The 22,189-nt window shown below is 46.0% G+C and overlaps 1 protein-coding gene across 1 annotated transcript in view; it reads right to left on the bottom strand.

Moving 5' to 3' along the window:
• LOC115113735 (receptor tyrosine-protein kinase erbB-4-like) overlaps nt 1-22,189 on the bottom strand; it is a 305,373-nt gene that overhangs the window by 170,569 nt on the left and 112,615 nt on the right. The window contains exon 4 of the mRNA XM_065013396.1: nt 13,332-13,463. Coding sequence (XP_064869468.1) covers nt 13,332-13,463 — 132 coding nt within the window. The remainder of the gene's footprint in view (nt 1-13,331; nt 13,464-22,189) is intronic.

Raw genomic sequence — 22,189 nt, forward strand, 5'->3', positions numbered from 1 at the left:
TGTAAGACTTCGCTCTCACACAGTCGCACACAGTATCTGCAGATGTGCACGGGTTCGCTACACGCTGCTTCAGCGTGGGAGCGACGGGACCAAAACAGTGGAGAAGCTGAGTCTACCTTTAATGAACTACAGAGTGTTCTCTCATTAACGACTGCTGCAGTGGAGAGAGACAGCAGCAGTAGCACCTAGCTAGACACTCTGCTGTTATATTAGTGTTAGCTGTGTTTTGGAGGGCTTAATTTGCTGCCTGGTAATTGCAGTGTGAGGCAGGATGAGTGCTGGAGTTGTGTGTTCCAGTTCAGTTAAGAGCAATTACATTGAAGCCTGACACTTTCTCTCTGACATTTCTATCTACATCCTCTCCCTTCCCTTCCCCTTCCCCTCTCCCTCTCTCATCCCTCCCTCTCTCCATCTACCCCTGACACTCTCTGACTTTCCATCACCTACCCTGTGCTACCCTTCCTTCCCTCTCTCACATCCTTGCTCCCTCGCTCCCTACCTATATGATAATTGGGTAAGCTTGGGAGATGGGGACAACGCTAACATATGTACAGTGGGGCAAAAAAGTATTTAGTCAGCCACCAATTGTGCAAGTTCTCCCAATTAATTTTCATCATAGGTACACTTCAACTATGACAGACAAAATGAGAATAAAAATCCAGAAAATCACATTGTAGGATTTTTAATGAATTTATTTGCAAATTATGGTGGAAAATAAGTATTTGGTCACCTCCACACAAGCAAGATTTCTGGCTCTCAAAGACCTGTAACTTCTTCTTTAAGAGGCTCCTCTGTCCTCCACTCGTTACCTGTATTAATGGCACCTGTTTGAACTTGTTATCAGTATAAAAGACACCTGTCCACAACCTCAAACAGTCACACTCCAAACTCTACTATGGCCAAGACCAAAGAGCTGTCAAAGGACACCAGAAACAAAATTGTAGACCTGCAACAGGCTGGGAAGACTGAATCTGCAATAGGTAAGCAGCTTGGTTTGAAGAAATCAACTGTGGGAGCAATTATTAGGAAATGGAAGACATACAAGACCACTAATAATCTCCCTTTCACCTCATCCAAATGCTCTCTAGCAAAAAATCAAGTGAAAAATCAGAATAAAAACAAATACATTACTATAAATATGTATTATTATTTAAAAAAAACATGTTTTCACAAAAGTAGTGCACTGGGCCTTTACTAGTATTTGCAACTCCGCTTTGGCAAGAAAGGTATATAATTAAGAACAGTATTTTACAGGATTTAATATTTGGAATTGATGCCGTGACCCTATCTCTGTTATTTCAATTCTAATGGGATGCAGAAAGAACAAAAACCCTGTTCATAAACATTTACATCGAAAGGTGCAAAGTTATGGGCAGAGACACAAAACATTTACATCAAATTACATTTCTTGATCAAATAACATGGAAAACATCCACTTTTTGTGCAGTATTAATTTACCATCCTTACAAACCACTTCATGTTAAATGTACTGTACATGACTGCATTGTACATAGGCTGGTCATCTAGGTTTGTACCTGTAGACTTTCCATCACCATGAGGAAAAACAACGACCAATACAGTAATTGAGTACATCAAGTGTTTTGGGATGATGTGATGTGATGAGTTTGGCACTTGCAATGTAAGGGTTGGGAGTTTGATTCCCACGGGGGACCAGTATGACAATTTCACTTTTGACATAGTTTGCATTTGCAAAGTATTTCAAGAAACTGGAAAACATATATCAAGCAACTCTTTTTATAATCCACACGTATTATCCGATTAACTTTTTCTGTTTTGGATAGATAATTATCAGACTCAATATACAAATACTGGTAAACACTCTAACGCATTTTGTTAGTGCACTTGGCCTTAACTAGTTGTGTATTAGCGGACCGATACAGACGTCTTCAGACGGTGGAAAAAGAATCGCAGCACAGGGACACAACCCAACCACAAACTACTGTGGCTATGCACAGGGAGAATGACCAATGCTGACTGCAATGCTTCCCACAGTTGTGTCAAGTTGACCTGATGTCCTAAGGGGTGGGGCACCATTCTGATACACACAATAAATTGTTGTGCATGAAAAACCCATCAGCAATTCTTGCCACAAACCGGTGCACCCGCTGCAATACTCCATTCTAAGGCACTTCATTATTTTACTTTTGAGTTATTTTTCCTGTATATTCCCCCTGTATATCCTCCTTCCTGTATGTCCCAGTCCTGGAAATATAATTCCTGTATATGCCCCTCCTGTATAGCAACCCCCCCACCCCCATATATCCCCCTCTGTACACCCCCCGTATAGCTCCCGCATATCCCCCTGTATATCGTCTTCCATATAACCCTTCCCATATATCCCCCTCTGTACACCCCCGTATAGCTCCCGCATATCTCCCTGTATATCGTCTTCCATATAACCCTTCCCATATATCCCCCTCTGTACACCCCCGTATAGCTCCCGCATATCTCCCTGTATATCGTCTTCCATATAACCCTTCCCATATATCCCCCTCTGTACACCCCCGTATAGCTCCCGCATATCTCCCTGTATATCGTCTTCCATATAACCCTTCCCATATATCCCCCTCTGTACACCCCCGTATAGCTCCCGCATATCCCCCTGTATATCGTCTTCCATATAACCCTTCCCATATATCCCCCTCTGTACACCCCCGTATAGCTCCCGCATATCCCCCTGTATATCGTCTTCCATATAACCCTTCCCATATATCCCCCTCTGTACACCCCCGTATAGCTCCCGCATATCCCCCTGTATATCGTCTTCTGTATAACCCTTCCCATATATCCCCCTCTGTACACCCCCCGTATAGCTCCCGCATATCCCCCTGTATATCGTCTTCCGTATAACCCTTCCCATATATCCCCCTCTGTACACCCCGTATAGCTCCCGCATATCCCCCTGTATATCGTCTTCCATATAACCCTTCCCATATACCCCCTCTGTACACCCCCGTATAGCTCCCGCATATCCCCCTGTATATCGTCTTCCATATAACCCTTCCCATATATCCCCCCTTCCCATATATCCCCGCTCCCGCATATCTCCCTGTATATCGTCTTCCATATAACCCTTCCCATATATCCCCCTCTGTACACCCCGTATAGCTCCCGCATATCCCCCTGTATATCCTCTTCCGTATAACCCTTCCCATATATCCTCCTGGTATATTCCCCTCATGTATATCCCCGTGTATAGCCCCTCCAGTATACCCCCCTCCTCTATATCCTCCTGTATATCCTCTTCCGTATAACCTTTCCCATATATCCTCCTGGTATATCCCCGTGTATAGCCCCTCCAGTATACCCCCTCCTATATATCCCCCTGTATATCCTCTTCCGTATAACCCTTCCCATATATCCTCCTGGTATACTCCCCTCATGTATATCCCCGTGTATAGCCCCTCCAGTATACCCCCATCCTCTATATCCCCCTGTATATCCTCTTCCGTATAACCCTTCCCATATATCCTCCTGGTATACCCCCCTCCTCTATATCCCCCTTGTATATCCCCCTCTCCGTATATATATCACCCCGTATATCCCGCCCTGTATCCCCCGTATATCTCCCAGTTGCATATCTCCCCCGTATATCCCCCTCCTATATACCCTCCTATATATCTCCCCTTTGTATCCCCCTCCTATATAACCCCTGTATATCTCCCTTTTGTATCCCCCTTCCTGTATATCCCCCTGTATATCTCCCTTTTGTATCCCCCTTCCTGTATATCCCCCTGTATATCTCCCTTTTGTATCCCCTGTATATCTCCCTTTTGTATCGCCCCTCCTGTATATCCCCTGTATATCTCCTTTTGTATCCCCTGTATATCTCCCTTTTGTATCCCCCTTCCTGTATATCCCCCTGTATATCTCCCTTTTGTATCGCCCCTCCTGTATATCCCCCTGTATATCTCCCTTTTTTTGTATCCCCCTTCCTGTAAATCCCCCTGTATATCTCCCTTTTGTATCGCCCCTCCTGTATATCCCCCTGTATATCTCCCTTTTGTATCCCCCTCCTGTATGTCCCCCTGTATATCTCTCCCTTTTGTATCCCCCTTCCTGTATATCCCCTGTATATCTCCCTTTTGTATCCCCCCTCCTGTATATCCCCCTGTATATCTCCCTTTTGTATTGCCCCTCCTGTATATCCCCCTGTATATATCCCTTTTGTATCCCCCTTCCTGTATATCCCCCTGTATATCTCCCTTTTGTATCGCCCCTCCTGTATATCCCCCCCTGTATATATCTCACTTTTGTATCCCCCTTCCTGTATATCCCCCTGTATATCTCCCTTTTGTATCGCCCCTCCGGTATATCCCCCTGTATATATCCCTTTTGTATCGCCCCTCCGGTATATCCCCCTGTATATCTCCCTTTTGTATCCCCCTTCCTGTATATCCCCCTGTATATCTCCCTTTTATATCCCCCTCCTGTATATCCCCCTGTATATCTCCCTTTTGTATTGCCCCTCCTGTATATCCCCCTGTATATATCCCTTTTGTATCACCCTTCCTGTATATCCCCCTGTATATCTCCCTTTTGTATCGCCCCTCCTGTATATCCCCCTGTATATATCTCACTTTTGTATCCCCCTTCCTGTATATCCCCCTGTATATCTCCCTTTTGTATCGCCCCTCCGGTATATCCCCCTGTATATATCCCTTTTGTATCGCCCCTCCTGTATATCCCCCTGTATATCTCCCTTTTGTCCCAATTTGTAAGTCGCTCTGGATAAGAGCGTCTGCTAAATGACTTAAATGTAAATGTAAATGTATCCCCCTTCCTGTATATCCCCCTGTATATCTCCCTTTTGTATTGCCCCTCCTGTATATCCCCCTGTATATCTCCATTTTGTATCGCCCCTCCAGTATATCCCCCTGTATATATCCCTTTTGTATCGCCCCTCCTGTATATCCCCCTGTATATCTCCCTTTTGTATCGCCCCTCCGGTATATCCCCCTGTATATCTCCCTTTTGTATCGCCCCTCCTGTATATATCCCCCTGTATATCTCCCTTTTGTATCCCCCTCCTGTAAATCCCCCTGTATATATCCCTTTTGTATCCCCCTTCCTGTATATCCCCTGTATATCTCCCTTTTGTATCCCCCTTCCTGTATATCCCCCTGTATATCTCCTTTTGTATTGCCCCTCCTGTATATCCCCTGTATATCTCCCTTTTGTATCCCCCCTCCTGTATATGCCCCTGTATATCTCCCTTTTGTATCCCCCTCCTGTATATCCCCCTGTATATCTCCCTTTTGTATCCCCCTTCTTGTATATCCCCCTGTATATCTCCCTTTTGTATCGCCCCTCCTGTATCCCCCTCCTGTAAATCTCCCTTTTGTATCCCCCTCCTGTATATCCCCCTGTATATCTCCCTTTTGTATCCCCCTTCCTGTATATCCCCTGTATATCTCCCTTTTGTATCGCCCCTCCTGTATCCCCCCTCCTGTATATCTCCCTTTTGTATCCCCCTCCTGTATATCTCCATTTTGTATCGCCCTTCCTGTATATCCCCCTGTATATCTCCCTTTTGTATCGCCCCTCCTGTATCCCCCCTCCTGTATATCTCCCTTTTGTATCGCCCCTGCATTCCTTCCCGTATATGTATATATCCCACTTGTAGATCTCCCCCTGTATATCCCCCCACATAGCCACCTCGTATATCACCCTCGTATATCCCTCCGTTTATCCCCCTGTATATCCCACCGTCCAGTATAACCCCCTGTATATGCCCCCATATTTACATTGCATACATTGCACCCGTTTACCCCTCTACATATGTCCCCCATGTATATACCCTCCTGTATATGCCCCTGTAATGTTCGTCGTCTTCCTCTCTGATGAGGAGTAAGATAGATCGGACCAATTTGCAGGGAGGTAAGTGTCCATAATTTAATAAGAAAAACTGAACACTACAAAATATAAAACAACAACGTGAAACAAACGAAACAGTCCCGTGTGGCTCAAACACAAACACGGAAAATAAACACCCACAACTCAAAAGTGAAACCAGGCTACCTAAGTATGATTCTCAATCAGGGACAACGATTGACAGCTGCCTCTGATTGAGAACCATACTAGGCCGAACACAGAAATCCCAAATTATAGAAAAACTAACATAGACAACCCACCCAACTCACGCTCTGACCATACTAAAACAAATATATAATAACAGAACTAAGGTCAGAACGTGAGAGTACCCCCCACCCCTAAAGGTGCGGACTCCGGCCGCAAAACCTAAACCTATAGGGGAGGGTCTGGGTGGGTGTCTGTCCGCGATGGCGGCTCTGGCGCGGGACGTGGACCCCACTCCACCATAGTCCTTCTTCGCCTCTCTCTTCGCCTCTGTGGCCTCTTAAGAGCGGCGACACTCGCCGCCGACCTCAGACCGGGGACCCTCGCCACGGGAGATTCCACCAGCGCCGGACAGGCGGGAGACTCCGGCAGCGTTGGACAGGCGGGAGACTCCGGCAGCGCCGGACGGGCGGAAGACTCCGGCAGCGCCGGACGGGCGGGAGACTCCGGCAGCGCCGGACGGGCGGAAGACTCCGGCAGCGCCGGACGGGCGGAAGACTCCGGCAGCTCCGGAGTGAAGGGTGATTCCGGCATTGCCGGCGTGACAGGCGTCTCTGGCAGCTCCTGGCTGACTGACAGCCCTGGCAGCTCCTGGCTGACTGACGGCCCAGGACAGACTGGCGGCTCTGGCAGCTCAGGACAGACGGGAGACTCTGGCAGCTCAGGACAGACGGGAGACTCTGGCAGCTCAGGACAGACGGGAGACTCTGGCATCTCAGGACAGATGGGAGACTCTGGCAGCGCTGGAGAGGAGAAAGGCTCTGGCAGCGCTGGATAGGCGGGAGCACCTGTAGGGAGAAGACGGAGAGACAGCCTGGTGCGGGGGGTTGCCACCGGAGGGCTGGTACGTGGAGGTGGAACCGGACAGACCGGACCATGAAGGCGCCCTGGGGCTCATGAGCACCAAACCTGCCCAACCTTACCTGGTTGAATTGCTCCCCGTAGCCAGGCCAGTGCGGCGAGGTGGAATAGCCCGCACTGGGCTGTGCTGGCGAACCGGGGACACCATGCATAAGGCTGGTGCCATGTACACCGGCCCGAGGAGATGCACTGGAGACCAGATGCGCTGAGCCGGATCATGGCACCTGGCTCGATGCCCACTCTAGTCCGGCCGATACGAGGCGCTGCAATGTACCGCACCGGGCTATGCACACACACCGGGAACACAGTGCTCTCCACCGCATTTTGCATGCCCAATTTTTCAGTTTTTGATTTGTTAAAAAAGTTTGAAATATCCAATAAATGTCGTTCCACTTCATGATTGTGTCCCACTTGTTGTTGATTCTTCACAAAAAATACAGTTTTATATCTTTATGTTTGAAGCCTGAAATGTGGCAAAAGGTTGCAAAGTTCAAGGGGGCCGAATACTTTCGCAAGGCACTGTATCTCCCTCTTGTATATCCCCCCGGTATATCCCGCCCTTTGTACCCTCCCTGTATATTCTCCGCTGTATACCCCCCGCATATCCCCCATACATCCACTCCCATATAACCCTTCCCATTTATCCCCCCATATATGTCCCAGGGAATATACTCAACCAGTATAGCCCCTCAGGGATACTTCCCCCCCTCTGTAGATCCCCCCCCTGTATATCCCCCATATATCCCATTATTTTTTATCAGCCTGTATATTTCTCCCTCTGTATATCCCCCACCCCTGTATATATCCCACTTGTATATCTCCCCCTGTACATCACCCCATATATCCTCCCCTTATACTATAAATCGACCCCCATATATATCCCCTCTGTACATTCCCCCTGTATATTCCCCCTGTATATCTCCGCCCTGTACATCCCTCCCATATATCCTCCCCTTATACTGTATATCGACCCCCATATATATCCCCCTGTATGTCCCCCCTGTATGTCCCCCTCCTGTATATATCCCACTTGTACATCCCTCTCGCTGTATATCCCGTCCTTGTATATCCCCCTGTATATCCCCCTGTATATCCCCCTGTATATCCCCCTGTATATCCCCCCTGTATATCCCTCTGTATATCCCTCTGTATATGTATATCCCCCTGTATATCTCCCTGTATATCCTCTACGGTATATCCCCCTGTATATCCTCTGCTTATATCCCCCTGTATAACCCCTGTATATCCCCCTGTATATCCCCTGCTGTATAACCCCTGTATATCCCCCTGTATATCCTCTGCTGTATAGCCCCCTGTATATCTCCCTTTGTATATCCTCTGTGGTATGTCCCCCTGTATATCCCCCTTTGTATATCCTCTGCTGTATAGCCCCCTGTATATCCCCCTTTGTATATCCTCTGCTGTATATCCCCCTTTGTATAGTATCCCGCTGTATATCCCCCTATATATCCCCCTGGATATCCCCCTGTATATCCCCCTGTTTATCCCCCTATATATCCCCTTGTATATCCTCCGCTGTATATCCCCTAAATATCCCCCTGTATATCCCCTGTATATCCCCCTAAATATCCCCCTGTATATCCCCCTAAATATCCCCCTGTATATCCTCCGCTGTATATCCTCCGCTGGTTATCCTCCGCTGTATATCCCCCTGTATATCCCCCTAAATATCCCCCTTGTATATCCCCCTAAATACCCCCTGTATATCCCCTAAATATCCCCCTGTATATCCCCCTGTATATCCTCCCTGTATATCCACCTATATATCCCCCTGTATATCCTCCACTGTATATCCTCCGCTGTATATCCCCCTGTTTATCCCCCCTGTATATCCTCCCTGTATATCCACCGACTGAGATGGCCGCCTCGCTTCGCGTTCCTAGGAAACTATGCAGTTTTTTGTTTTTTTACGTGTTATTTCTTACATTAGTACCCCAGGTCATCTTAGGTTTCATTACATACAGTCGAGAAGAACTACTGAATATAAGATCAGCGCCAACTCACCATCAGTACGACCAAGAATATGTTTTCCGCGACGCGGATCCGGTGTTCTGCCTTACAAACAGGACAACGGAATGGATCGCATGCAGCGACCCAAGGAAACGACTCCGAAAAAGAGGGAAACGAGGCGGTGTTCTGGTCAGACTCCGAAAAAGGGCACATCGCGCACCACTCCCCAGCATTCTTCTTGCCAATGTCCAGTCTCTTGACAACAAGGTTGACGAAATCCGAGCAAGGGTAGCATTCCAGAGGGACATCAGAGACTGCAACGTTCTCTGCTTCACAGAAACATGGCTTACTGGGAAGACGCTATCCGATGCGGTGCAGCCAACGGGTTTCTCCACGCATCGCGCCGACAGAAACAAACATCTTTCTGGTAAGAAGAGTGGCGGGGCGTATGCCTCATGACTAACGAGACATGGTGTGATGAAGGAAACATACAGGAACTCAAATCCTTCTGTTCACCTGATTTAGAATTCCTCACAATCAAATGTAGACCGCATTATCTTCCAAGAGAATTCTCCTCGATTATAATCACAGCCGTATATATCCCCCAAGCAGACACATCGATGGCTCTGAACGAACTTTATTTAACTCTTTGCAAACTGGAAACCATTTATCCGGAGGCTGCATTCATTGTAGCTGGGGATTTTAACAAAACTAATCTGAAAACAAGACTCCTAAATTTTACCAGCATATCGATTGCGCAACCAGGGGTGGTAAAACCTTGGATCATTGTTACTCTAACTTCCGCGACGCATATAAGGCCCTGCCCCGCCCCCTTTCGGAAAAGCTGACCACGACTCCATTTTGCTGATCCCTGCCTACAGGCAGAAACTAAAACAAGAGGCTCCCACGCTGAGGTCTGTCCAACGCTGGTCAGACCAAGCTGACTCCACACTCCAAGACTGCTTCCATCACGTGGACTGGGACATGTTTCGTATTGCGTCAGATGGAAATATTGACGAATACGCTGATTCGGTGTGCGAGTTCATTAGAACGTGCGTCGCCGAAGATGTCGTTCCCATAGCAACGATAAAAACATTCCCAAACCAGAAACAGTGGATTGATGGCAGCATTCGCGTGAAACTGAAAGCGCGAACCACTGCTTTTAATCAGGGCAAGGTGTCTGGTAATATGTCCGAATATAAACAATGCAGCTATTCCCTCCGCAAGGCTATTAAACAAGCTAAGCGTCAGTACAGAGACGAAGTGGAATCTCAATTCAATGGCTCAGACACAAGAGGCATGTGGCAGGGTCTACAGTCAATCACGGACTACAAGAAGAAACCCAGCCCAGTCACGGACCAGGATGTCTTGCTCCCAGGCAGACTAAATCACTTTTTGCCCGCTTTGAGGACAATACAGTGCCACTGACACGGCCTGCAACGAAAACATGTGGTCTCTCCTTCACTGCAGCCGAGGTGAGTAAGACATTTAAACGTGTTAACCCTCGCAAGGCTGCAGGCCCAGACGGCATCCCCAGCCGCGCCCTCAGAGCATGCGCAGACCAGCTGGCCGGTGTGTTTACGGACATATTCAATCAATCCCTATACCAGTCTGCTGTTCCCACATGCTTCAAGAGGGCCACCATTGTTCCTGTTCCCAAGAAAGCTAAGGTAACTGAGCTAAACGACTACCGCCCGTAGCACTCACTTCCGTCATCATGAAGTGCTTTGAGAGACTAGTCAAGGACCATATCACCTCCACCCTACCTGACACCCTAGACCCACTCCAATTTGCTTACCGCCCAAATAGGTCCACAGACGATGCAATCTCAACCACACTGCACACTGCCCTAACCCACCTGGACAAGAGGAATACCTATGTGAGAATGCTGTTCATCGACTACAGCTCCGCATTCAATACCATAGTACCCTCCAAGCTCGTCATCAAGCTCGAGACCCTGGGTCTCGACCCCGCCCTGTGCAACTGGGTACTGGACTTCCTGACGGGCCGCCCACAGGTGGTGAGGGTAGGCAACAACATCTCCTCCCCGCTGATCCTCAACACGGGGCCCCACAAGGGTGCGTTCTGAGCCCTCTCCTGTACTCCCTGTTCACCCACGACTGCGTGGCCAAGCACGCCTCCAACTCAATCATCAAGTTTGCGGACGACACAACAGTGGTAGGCTTGATTACCAACAACGACGAGACGGCCTACAGGGAGGAGGTGAGGGCCCTCGGAGTGTGGTGTCAGGAAAATAACCTCACACTCAACGTCAACAAAACTAAGGAGATGATTGTGGACTTCAGGAAACAGCAGAGGGAACACCCCCTATCCACATCGATGGATCAGTAGTGGAGAGGGTAGCAAGTTTTAAGTTCCTCGGCATACACATCACAGACAAACTGAATTGGTCCACTCACACTGACAGCGTCGTGAAGAAGGCGCAGCAGCGCCTCTTCAACCTCAGGAGGCTGAAGAAATTCGGCTTGTCACCAAAAGCACTCACAAACTTCTACAGATGCACAATCGAGAGCATCCTGGCGGGCTGTATCACCGCCTGGTACGGCAACTGCTCCGCCCTCAACCGTAAGGCTCTCCAGAGGGTAGTGAGGTCTGCACAACGCATCACCGGGGGCAAACTACCTGCCCTCCAGGACACCTACACCACCCGATGTTACAGGAAGGCCATAAAGATCATCAAGGACATCAACCACCCGAACCACTGCCTGTTCACCCCGCTATCATCCAGAAGGCGAGGTCAGTACAGGTGCATCAAAGCTGGGACCGATAGACTGAAAAACAGCTTCTATCTCAAGGCCATCAGACTGTTAAACAGCCACCACTAACATTGAGTGGCTGCTGCCAACACACTGTCATTGACACTGACCCAACTCCAGCCACTTTAATAATGGGAATTGATGGGAAATGATGTAAATATATCACTAGCCACTTTAAACAATGCTACCTTATATAATGTTACTTACCCTACATTATTCATCTCATATGCATATGTATATACTGTACTCTAGATCATCGACTGCATTCTTATGTCACTAGCCACTTTAACTATGCCACTTTGTTTACTTTGTCTACATACTCATCTCATATGTATATACTGTACTCGATACCATCTACTGTATGCTGCTCTGTACCATCACTCATTCATATATCCTTATGTACATATTCCTTATCCCCTTACACTGTGTATAAGACAGTAGTTTTGGAATTGTTAGTTAGATTACTTGTTGGTTATCACTGCATTGTCGGAACTAGAAGCACAAGCATTTCGCTACACTCGCATTAACATCTGCTAACCATGTGTATGTGACAAATAAAATTTGATTTGATTTGATTTATATATCCCCCCCTGTATATCCTCCGCTGTATATCCTCCGCTGTATATCCCCCCTGTTTATCCCCCCTGTATATCCTCCCTGTATATCCACCTATATATCCCCCTGTATATCCTCCGCTGTATATCCTCCGCTGTATATCCCCCTGTATATCTCCCTGTATATCCCCCTGTATATCCCCCTGTATATCCCCCTGTTTATCTCCCCTGTATATCCCCCTGTATATCCCCCTGTTTATCACCCCTGTATATCCTCCCTGTATATCCACCTATATATCCCCCTGTATATCCCCCTGTATATCCCCCTGTTTATCCCCCTGTATATCCCCCTGTATATCTCCCCTGTATATCTCCCCTGTATATCCCCCTGTTTATCCCCCTGTATATCCTCCCTGTATATCCACCTATATATCCCCCTGTATATCCTCCGCTGTATATCCTCCGCTGTATATCTCCCTTGTATATCCCCCTGTATATCCCCCTGTATATCCCCCTGTTTATCTCCCTGTATATCCCCCTGTTTATCCCCCTGTTTATCCCCCTGTATATCCTCCCTGTATATCCCCCTGTATATCCCCCTGTATATCCCCCTGAATACCCCCTGTATATCCTCCCTGTATATCCACCTATATATCCCCCTGTATATCCCCCTGTATATCCTCCCTGTATATCCACCTATATATCCCCCCTGTATATCCTCCGCTGTATATCCTCCTCTGTATATCCCCCTGTATATCTCTCCTGTATATCCTCCTCTGTATATCCCCCTGTATATCTCCCCTGTATATCTCCCTGTATATCTCCCCTGTATATCCTCCGCTGTATATCCCCCTGTATATCTCCCCTGTATACCCCCTGTATATCCTCCTCTGTATATCCCCCTGTATATCCCCCTTTGTATATCCTCCGCTGTATATCCCCCTGTATATCCCCCTGTATATCCCCCTGTATATCTCTTTCTGTTCTTGTGAAAACCATCCAGTAAAAAGGCAACATAATTATTTAAGTCAGTAGATGTTTCCTTCTCTTTCATTGATGAGCTACTCACATGTAACACTGCTATTGGTGGGCACCACCAGAGGGCTGACGCGGGCGTTCTTGACGATATCTTGCCAGTGGATGGTGTCTGCATGGCACAGGAACTTATTCTGGTCGACATACACACCGCCTTGTAGGATCTCTGTGGGATAGGAGAAAACACAGAGAAACACATCAGGACAAAGTCCTGACCCATGAACAAAAAGATGCACGCACACACATGGACACACGCATGGAGGCACGCACACACACACACACAACACACACACACACACACACACACACACACACACACAGAGGTGTAGTGTGCACCATTAGATATGAGAGAAACAGCTAACGGAGACCTCAGCCCTGACTCCTCCATCCTCCACCAGATATATTTGATGGATGAGGTTTTTAGAAGGTCAGGCAGACAAATCCTTGTCTTATTGCTGTTATTATTAACCATAATCTAGTTTTGTTGTTTTTCCTCTCTCTTCTTCCTCATACCAACAGACACACACAGACATGCCACGCAGATACACACACACACACTTGCACGCACAGACACACAAACACACCGCAGCAGACATAAACATAGGAAATAACTATGTTACCCCCCCATGAAACTAAATCCATCCAGCCTGGATTTGAACCCCCAGCCAGCTAGAGAGAGAGCGAGAGAGACAACGACAGTAACACGTTTGTAATTTCATATTTCATCAGGGGAGGGAGGAGAGGATGAGATTATATCCTGGCTGAGTCCCAAATGGAACCTATTCACTATGGGCCCTGGTCAAAAGAAGTGCAATAAAGGGAATAGGTTGCAATTTGGGATTCAGCCCATCTTCTAATATTGATCATACTGTCCACCTCGGATCAGAGAGTTTACTGGGGCTGGAGGCGATCCAACCAGTCTCTTCTTTTCACCCCCACTAACTTCCATTCTCACAGTGCAATATTGTGTTCTCTGATTGGTTAACAGAGGGCAGCCCCGATTATTCTCATCCTATTATAGACTATTCTCAAAGAAAGTCCTTGTCAGACCTAATCCAGACTCCAGCCGAATAAAAAACGAAATAAAACCCCAGCTTGTTGCTAGAAGATTAGCATTATTTACAGAGCTGGCTTTCCCTCTCTCCACAATTGTGTGTGTGTCAGTGTGTGATGGGGGAGTCTATCTTGATCTCCCCACAAGCAGATCAGTGATGTACGGTTGAAACAGATGAGCAGTATTCATAACCCCTATGGCTGGCAGAAGCCCCGTAGCAGAGTGTGTGTGTGTGTGTGTGTGTGTGTGTGTGTGTGTGTGTGTGTGTGTGTGTGTGTGTGTGTGTGTGTGTGTGTGTGTAAAACCTAGCAGTACCCGTAGCAGCCTGATTAAAGCATACTCCACAGATGATTGGAGGTGGTGTTAATATGTTTTCTGCTTCTCTCTATGGGAGGGATGGAACCTGGCGCTCATCACGGAAATTAATTCTCAGCCACGCTATGGGAGGGATGGGAGGGAGGGATGTTCCGCTAGGGTACGTGTGTGTCTGTGTGTGTGTGTGCGTGCGTGCGTGTGTGTGTGTGTGTGTGTGTGTGCGTGTGTGTGTGTGTGTGCGTGCGTGCGTGCGTGTGTGCGTGCGTGTGTGCGTGCGTGTGTGTGCGCGCGTGTGTGCGTGCGTGCGTGCGTGTGTGTGTGTGTGCGTGTGTGCGTGCATGCATGCGTGCGTGCGTGCGTGTGTGTGTGTGTTTGCGTGTGTGTGGCACTCACAGCACAGAGGAGGAAGGAGCAACCGCTGCTCATAGGCAAACTGGGCCGTGCAAGGGACATATAAATACTACCAAACAAACACAGCACAAAACCTCAGCATGACTTCCCTGGCCCCCAATGTGTTCTTATGGACAAGAGGAGAGGCAATGTGGTGTGTGTATGTGTGTCTGTGCATTTGTGCACATGGTTGACTTGTCTCTTTGAGCATGGATGATATTCTCTGCGTGTTCAGGCTCTGCTCAGTGATTCAGATTCCCTAGTTTTTAAACATGAGGTACACATGGGGCCTTTGAGATAGGAGGAATGTGGTTCACAACAAAGAAAACCAGAGAGGTAAAAGCTTGGTAAGAACATCACCAGTATCCGATTGTTGCCACAACATTAAGACCCCCTAAAAATATAATTGTGGTAATTATTGTTAAAAGGTAATACATTTCCACAGTTCAATTGTCCCCAAATGACAACAATGTATTAAATAAAATAAAATAAATCCGGTTTCCATTGATCATCCTTGAGATGTTTCTACAACTCGATATCTGTTAAAATGTCTAAAAACGTGTTTTTGCTTTGTCATTATGGGGTATAGTGTGTAGATTGATGAGGGAAACAAACGATTTAAGCAATTTTAGAATAAGACTGTAAGGTAGGTATTCCCCAAACTGGGGCACGCGTACTCGCAAGGCCATTGGGGGTGCGCCAAATTAAAATGTGAAAAATGATATATTTTTTTGTTTGTTTGTTTTTTAAAGATGTTTTTACCCTCACATTTTCAAGCAGTCCATTTATATTTTTCAAAGGTGCTATACAATTTGAGTTTTTTCTCTCACCTGAGTAGCATCGTTTCACAGCCAAAAGTTAAATTAAACCATCTAGTGTTCAGCTAAATAATAACACTATGAAAAATACAGGTAGCCTGGTCAAATAATTAACATCCAATCACATCCACCCGCCAACCCGCTCTTTTACGCTCCTACTACTCACTGTTCATCATATATGCATAGTCACTTTAACCATATCTACATGAACATACTACCTCAATCAGCCTGACTGTATGTAGCTTCGCTACTTTTATAGCCTCGCTACTGAATATAGCCTGTCATTTTACTGTTGTTATATTTCTTTACCTACCTATTGTTCACCTAATACCTTTTTTGCACTATTGGTTAGAGCCTGTAAGTAAGCATTTCACTGTAAGGTCTACACCTGTTGTATTCGGCGCATGTGCCAAATAAACTTTGATTTGATTTGATTAACCGTTACTCTCACGCGGGAATTCCACTAACGGTCTGTCTGTAGCCAAACATAGCTGCTGCTCATGTTGGTATCTGTACTGATGGCTCAAAAGCCATGACAGGGAGACATAGTGGAGTGGTAATGTGTGTGCAAGCAGTTGTTCCCGACACCAGTTGGGTACACTGCAGCATCCACCAAGAGGCTCTTGCTGCCAAGGGAATGCCTGACAGCTTGAAATATGTTTTGGACACTACAGTGAAAATGGTTAACAGCAAGACCCCTGAACTCTCGGGTATTTTATGCATTATGCAATGATATGGGAAGCGACAATTTAACGCTTTTACAACATACAGAAGTGCACTGGTTATCAAGGGGAAAAGTATTGATACATTTTTTTAAATTGAGAGACGAGTTTGAAGTTTTCTTTACTGACCATAGTTTTCACTTTTTCTCGCCTGAATGATCTGAATCTAGGATTACAGGGACTCTCCACAAAAATACTTTCCGAAGGCACTATAAAATATAATACAAACAAATAAAATACAGCTTAACGCATATTGCACATTCAAAAACAAATATACACAATATACACAAAACGTAGTGAACCAAAACAAACACACTCTTCATTATAAAATTCCTCTGTCCACTGCCTGAACTGCCCTAGGGACCCCAACGCATCTATTCAAAATGTATTTTGGAGATCATTTCAAACATATAGAGCAAGAAAACTAAAGCATGACTTATCTAACTTATCTAACTAAAAGAGTCTCTGGAGTTAAACAACTCTGTGAACGGGTTTGATAACTTTTCATTTGAAATCTTAACAGTGAAGTTAGGTGTCTGAAGCTTTACAAGGAGGGCCTTGTAAACAAAAATAATGATGTGATCCATGTGACTTCAAAAAGGTCCAGCCAACCATTTGGTAAAGAATTCAGTGATGAGTAATGGCATCCAGGGGTTTAAGAGTAGAGGCAGCTGCAGTTTGATAAATAGTATCATCATAATCAAGAGCAGGTAGAAAGGTTGACTGCACAATCTGCTTCCTGCTGACTAGAGAGAGAGACAAGATCTGTTTTTGTAAAAAAAAAAACAAGCACACTTTAGATCTTAGTTTCTTAATAACAAGCTCATTTATATGTTTTTTAAAAGATAAATCATTGTAAAATACCAAAATATGTGTTTGCAAGGACCGGTTCAATTATAGTACCATCCAACGTGAGAAGATGCAATCCCTCTGAGACAATCTTACAAGAGCTTGAAAACAACATGTGGTTAGTTTTGCCAGTATTAAGCACAAGTTTTAAATCAGAATGTAGCCTTGTCACAGACAGGTCAGCTGTCGGGGCAATAGTATCATCCGCATATCAATGAAATTTACCATTTTTAACAGATTAATAGCATTTCTATATGTAATATATAATAGCATTTCTATAAATTGTGAAAAGAACAGGTTCTAGTATCAACCCCTGCATAACACCTTTATGCACTTCAAGAAATGCAGACTTAACCCGATCAATCACGATGGCCTGAGTTCTGTCATTAAGATAATCATGAAACCAAGTGCAGGCGTCAGAGCCCAGGCCAATCGAGGACAACTTGTTCAATAAAATAGCATGATTAACAATATCAAATGCTTTTCACAGGTCCACAAACAAGGCAGCACAGTTCATTTTAGTGTCTAAAGCATTGACAATATCATTAACAACTAACGTGGTAGCTGTGATAGTGCTGTGCACTAGCCTAAACCTAGATTTATTTATAGTCAACATACCATGCTCAGAAGTTGCTTATTTACCAGATATTTGAGAATCTTGGCTAGATATGGAAACCTGGAGATGGGACGATAATGATCCAGATCAATACTATCCCGCCCTTAAGGAGTGGCAGCACATCAGCGCTTTTCCATACTTTTGGAATATTTCCTGATAACAATGTTAGAGATATGGGTTACAGAGCTAGCAATGAGGAGGGTAGCACACTTGAGCAGACCCTGCTCCAGTTGGTCAGCCCCTGAGGATTTCTAGGTATAGCAAGTAAGGCATCAATTACTTCTTTTTCTGTGTATTGCCGAAATGCAAAATATTCACTACCATTTTCTGATTCTATAAAATTCCAGAATCAGTGTTGAGGCCACTCTAGGAGATTGAAGGGTTAGACGCTCTTTTCAAAAAGATAGCCAGTAACTTAAAAGGTATATCTGCTAGCTAGCTTTGGCAACTAATGTGCAGCGCGATATAAGATGCAGCTAGAATTGCTTGTAGCAACAACGCGACAGCACACACAATAACCCTTGATGAAAAATTGCTACCTTGAAATTGTTACCTTGAACAGACTGTAATAGCAGCTAGCGTATCGGCATTGATTAAAGAGGTCTGGAGGCTGTTAAGCACCCTGTTCCCTATATAGTGCACTTTTTTTGACCAGGGAATAAGGTTCCATTTGGTAGGCGAAATGGTATCTATTCACCCTGTATCCTCCAAACAGGCACTCAACTATAACATTAAGGATAATACAGCTAACCCCTAGGGGATGAAGAACAGAAACCAGAGCAGCCACAGACCAGATAGAATAGATACCAGTAAAAAAAAACATGTTTTAGGTTATTTTCTAACTAATCGTTCATGGAGAGAATTCATAATTAATGGTGGTGCAGACAGATGGCGCCTTGCTTTGAGCCCCTACTAAACATCGCAGTTTAAAACATTGTGTTTTTTTTGTAGTTTTCTTCTCTCATTTTGTCACGTTCTGACCTTTATTTCCTTTGTTTTGTCATTATTTAGTATGGTCAGGGTGTGAGTTGGGGTGGGCAGTCTATGTTTGTTTTTCTATGATTTGGGTATTTCTATGTTTCGGGCCTAGTATGGTTCTCAATCAGAGGCAGGTGTCATTAGTTGTCTCTGATTGAGAATCATACTTAGGTAGCCTGGGTTTCACTGTGTGTTTGTGGGTGATTGTTCCTGTCTCTGTGTTTTGCACCAGATAGGGCTGTTTTGGGTTTTCACGTTTCTTGTTTTTGTTAGTTTGTTCATGTGAAGTGATTTATTAAAACATGAATCAAAACAACCACGCTGCGCTTTGGTCCGCCTCTCCGTCAATGGAAGAAATCCCTTACACATTTTCTTAATCAGTTAGTTTCAGCAATACTTCATACACCCGGGCAGAACTATTGGAAAATTAATAACTTACTCACCGTCCACCCGAACTTCCCGAATTCCCGGAGACGGCGTAACAATGGGCTAGCCATTTCGGTGAGACTTCGGGCTTCCTGAGAGTCCAACCACAGAGTAGGAAGCAGAGACACCAACGGAGAGGCAGACATGGCGGGGTCTTAGTGAGATTAAGGTGCCGGGTGACCCGTCCTCCATTACCAAGCATACTTCTCGCCAATGTCCAATTAATAAACTTGACGAACTCAGAGCGAGGATCTCCTTCCAGAGGGAAATCAGATTCTGCAACATACTATTTTTCTGAGACTTGTCTCTCCCCCAACAATCAAACGATTTATATACAACCAGCGGCTTTAAACGTCTTTTGAGCGGACAGGAAGCAAGCTTTCTCTGGAAGATCAAAAGTGGTGGGCTCTGTTTTATGACCAACAACATTATGACGGGTGAAACATACAGGAACTTGCGAGCTACTGCTTTCCCACTTGGAATAGTTGGTTATCAAATATCACCCTTTTTACCTTCCAAGATAGTTCTCAGGGATTATCGCCATGGCTGTGTACACCAAAAATGCTCTCAAAGATCTTCATTGGACAATGAACAAACTGGAGACTGTATACCTGGAGGCAGCGTTCATTGTTGTGGGGGAGTTTTACAAAGGTAATTTGAGGTACTTGCTCCCAAATTATTACTAACACATTGACAGTCCTACTCGTGGAAATTCAGCACTTGACCATTGCTACATGACATTTAGACACAGGTATAAGGCTATCTCCCATCCTCCTTTTGGTAAATCTGACAATGATGCCATTATGTTTATCCCCGCCTAAAATCAAATACTCAAGAGGGAAGTTCCAGTGGTCAAGTCCGCACAATGTTGGTCCAATCAATGGAGGAGCAATTCAGCGCGTCAGATACAAGGTGTATATATGGCAGAGGCTCCTAACAATCACAGATTTTTTTTAAAGCAGGCACCCTACTTTTCTCACGCTTTGTGCACAATGACAAGGGCTATGTACTTACGGTCTCCATGGAGGACGTATGTAACTCATCCAAGCGTGTTAACCCTTCGCAAGGCTGCCGGCCCAGACAGAATCCCTAGCCTCGCCTTCAGAGTATGTGCAGACCAGCTGGCTCTTGTGTTTTCAAACATTTTTAAACTCTTTCTAGCTCAGGCCACTACCCCAACCTGCTTCAAGATGTCCACTATTATCCCCGTGCCCAGGAAAGGGAAAGTAACTAAACTGAATGACTAGCACTTACCGCTGTCATCATGAAGTGCTTTAAGAGGCTAGTCAAAAACTACACCACCTCCTCCCTCCCTGACACACTCGACCCTCTCCAATTCGCCTACCGCCCTGACAGATCCACAGGCGATGCAATTGCCATTGCACTACACAGTGCCCTCACCCACCTGGACAAAAGTAATGCATATGTGAGGATGCTGCTCATTGACTACAGCTCGGCCTTAAATACCATAGTGCCCTCTAAGCTCACCACAAAGCTCATGGCCCTGGGACTGAACTCCTCCCTCTGCAATTGGGTCCTGAACTTCCTGACGGGCCGCCCGCAGGTGGTGAAGGTAGGCAAAGTTACCTCCTCTACAATGATTCTCAACACTGGGGCCTCACATGGGTGCGTCCTCAGTCCCATCCTGTACTCCCTGTATACCCATGATTACGTGTCCTCACACAGTTCCAACTCCATTATTAAGTTCGTTGAGACACCACAATAGTACGCCTGATTACCAACAACCACGAGATGGCCAACAGGGATGAGGTAGGCACTCTGATGGCATGGAGCCTGGTAAACAACATCTCCCTCAACAGCAAAACAAAGGCGCTGGAAGTGGACTTCAGGAGAAACCAGGCTGGGCACGCCCCCATCATCATCAACGAGGCCGCCTTGCAGATGGTCAAAAACGGCAAGATCCTCCTCGTGCACATAGCCGAGAAGCTGAAATGGTCAAACCACACGGACACCGTGGTGAAGAAGGCACGTCAGCAACACTTCAACCTCAGGATGCTGAAGAAATGCAACCTTTCCCAGATGGCCCACACAGTGTTCTTTCTACAGGAGCACCACTGTCAGGCTGCATCACGTCCTGGTAGGGCAACTCCACCGCTGCGGACCAAAAGGCTCTACAGAGGGTGGTGGGCTTAGCCGAACGCACCATTGGGTGCACACTGCCTGCCTTCCAGGACACCTACAACACCAGGTTTTGCAGGAAGGCCAAAAAGATAATCAAGGACCCAAGCCACCCTAGCCATAGCCTGTTCTCCCTGCTTCCTTCACTCAGACGTGGGCAGTACAGGAGCATCAGGGCACCCCCCCTCCCTCCTTGCTGCTCCCCTTATGTATATTGTACCCCCCAAAAAACAATTACCGTTCACCCACCCACCCCACAATGGACAATTATCATTGTTATAGAGTAAATATGTATACTGTATATTACTCTTCCATTCACTTCCCCCCCTGCTGCTCCCCCACGAACATTCCCCAATGGACTCTTCCCCTGCCCCCACCACCCAATGGTAATTTATCATTGCTACAGTAGTAAATGTGTATATTATTGTTATTACTATTATTATTATTGTTACTATCAACATTTTGTCTCATTGAGACTGTAACCTACAACTACATCTGTGTCCCTGTACATAATAAACTCAATCTAATATAATCGAATCTAAAGACAAAACATACCAACAGAAGTACTGTAAAAGAAAACAGTCC

The sequence above is a fragment of the Oncorhynchus nerka genome, linkage group LG1 (genome assembly GCF_034236695.1).
Source record: "Oncorhynchus nerka isolate Pitt River linkage group LG1, Oner_Uvic_2.0, whole genome shotgun sequence".
NCBI lineage: Eukaryota > Metazoa > Chordata > Actinopteri > Salmoniformes > Salmonidae > Oncorhynchus > Oncorhynchus nerka.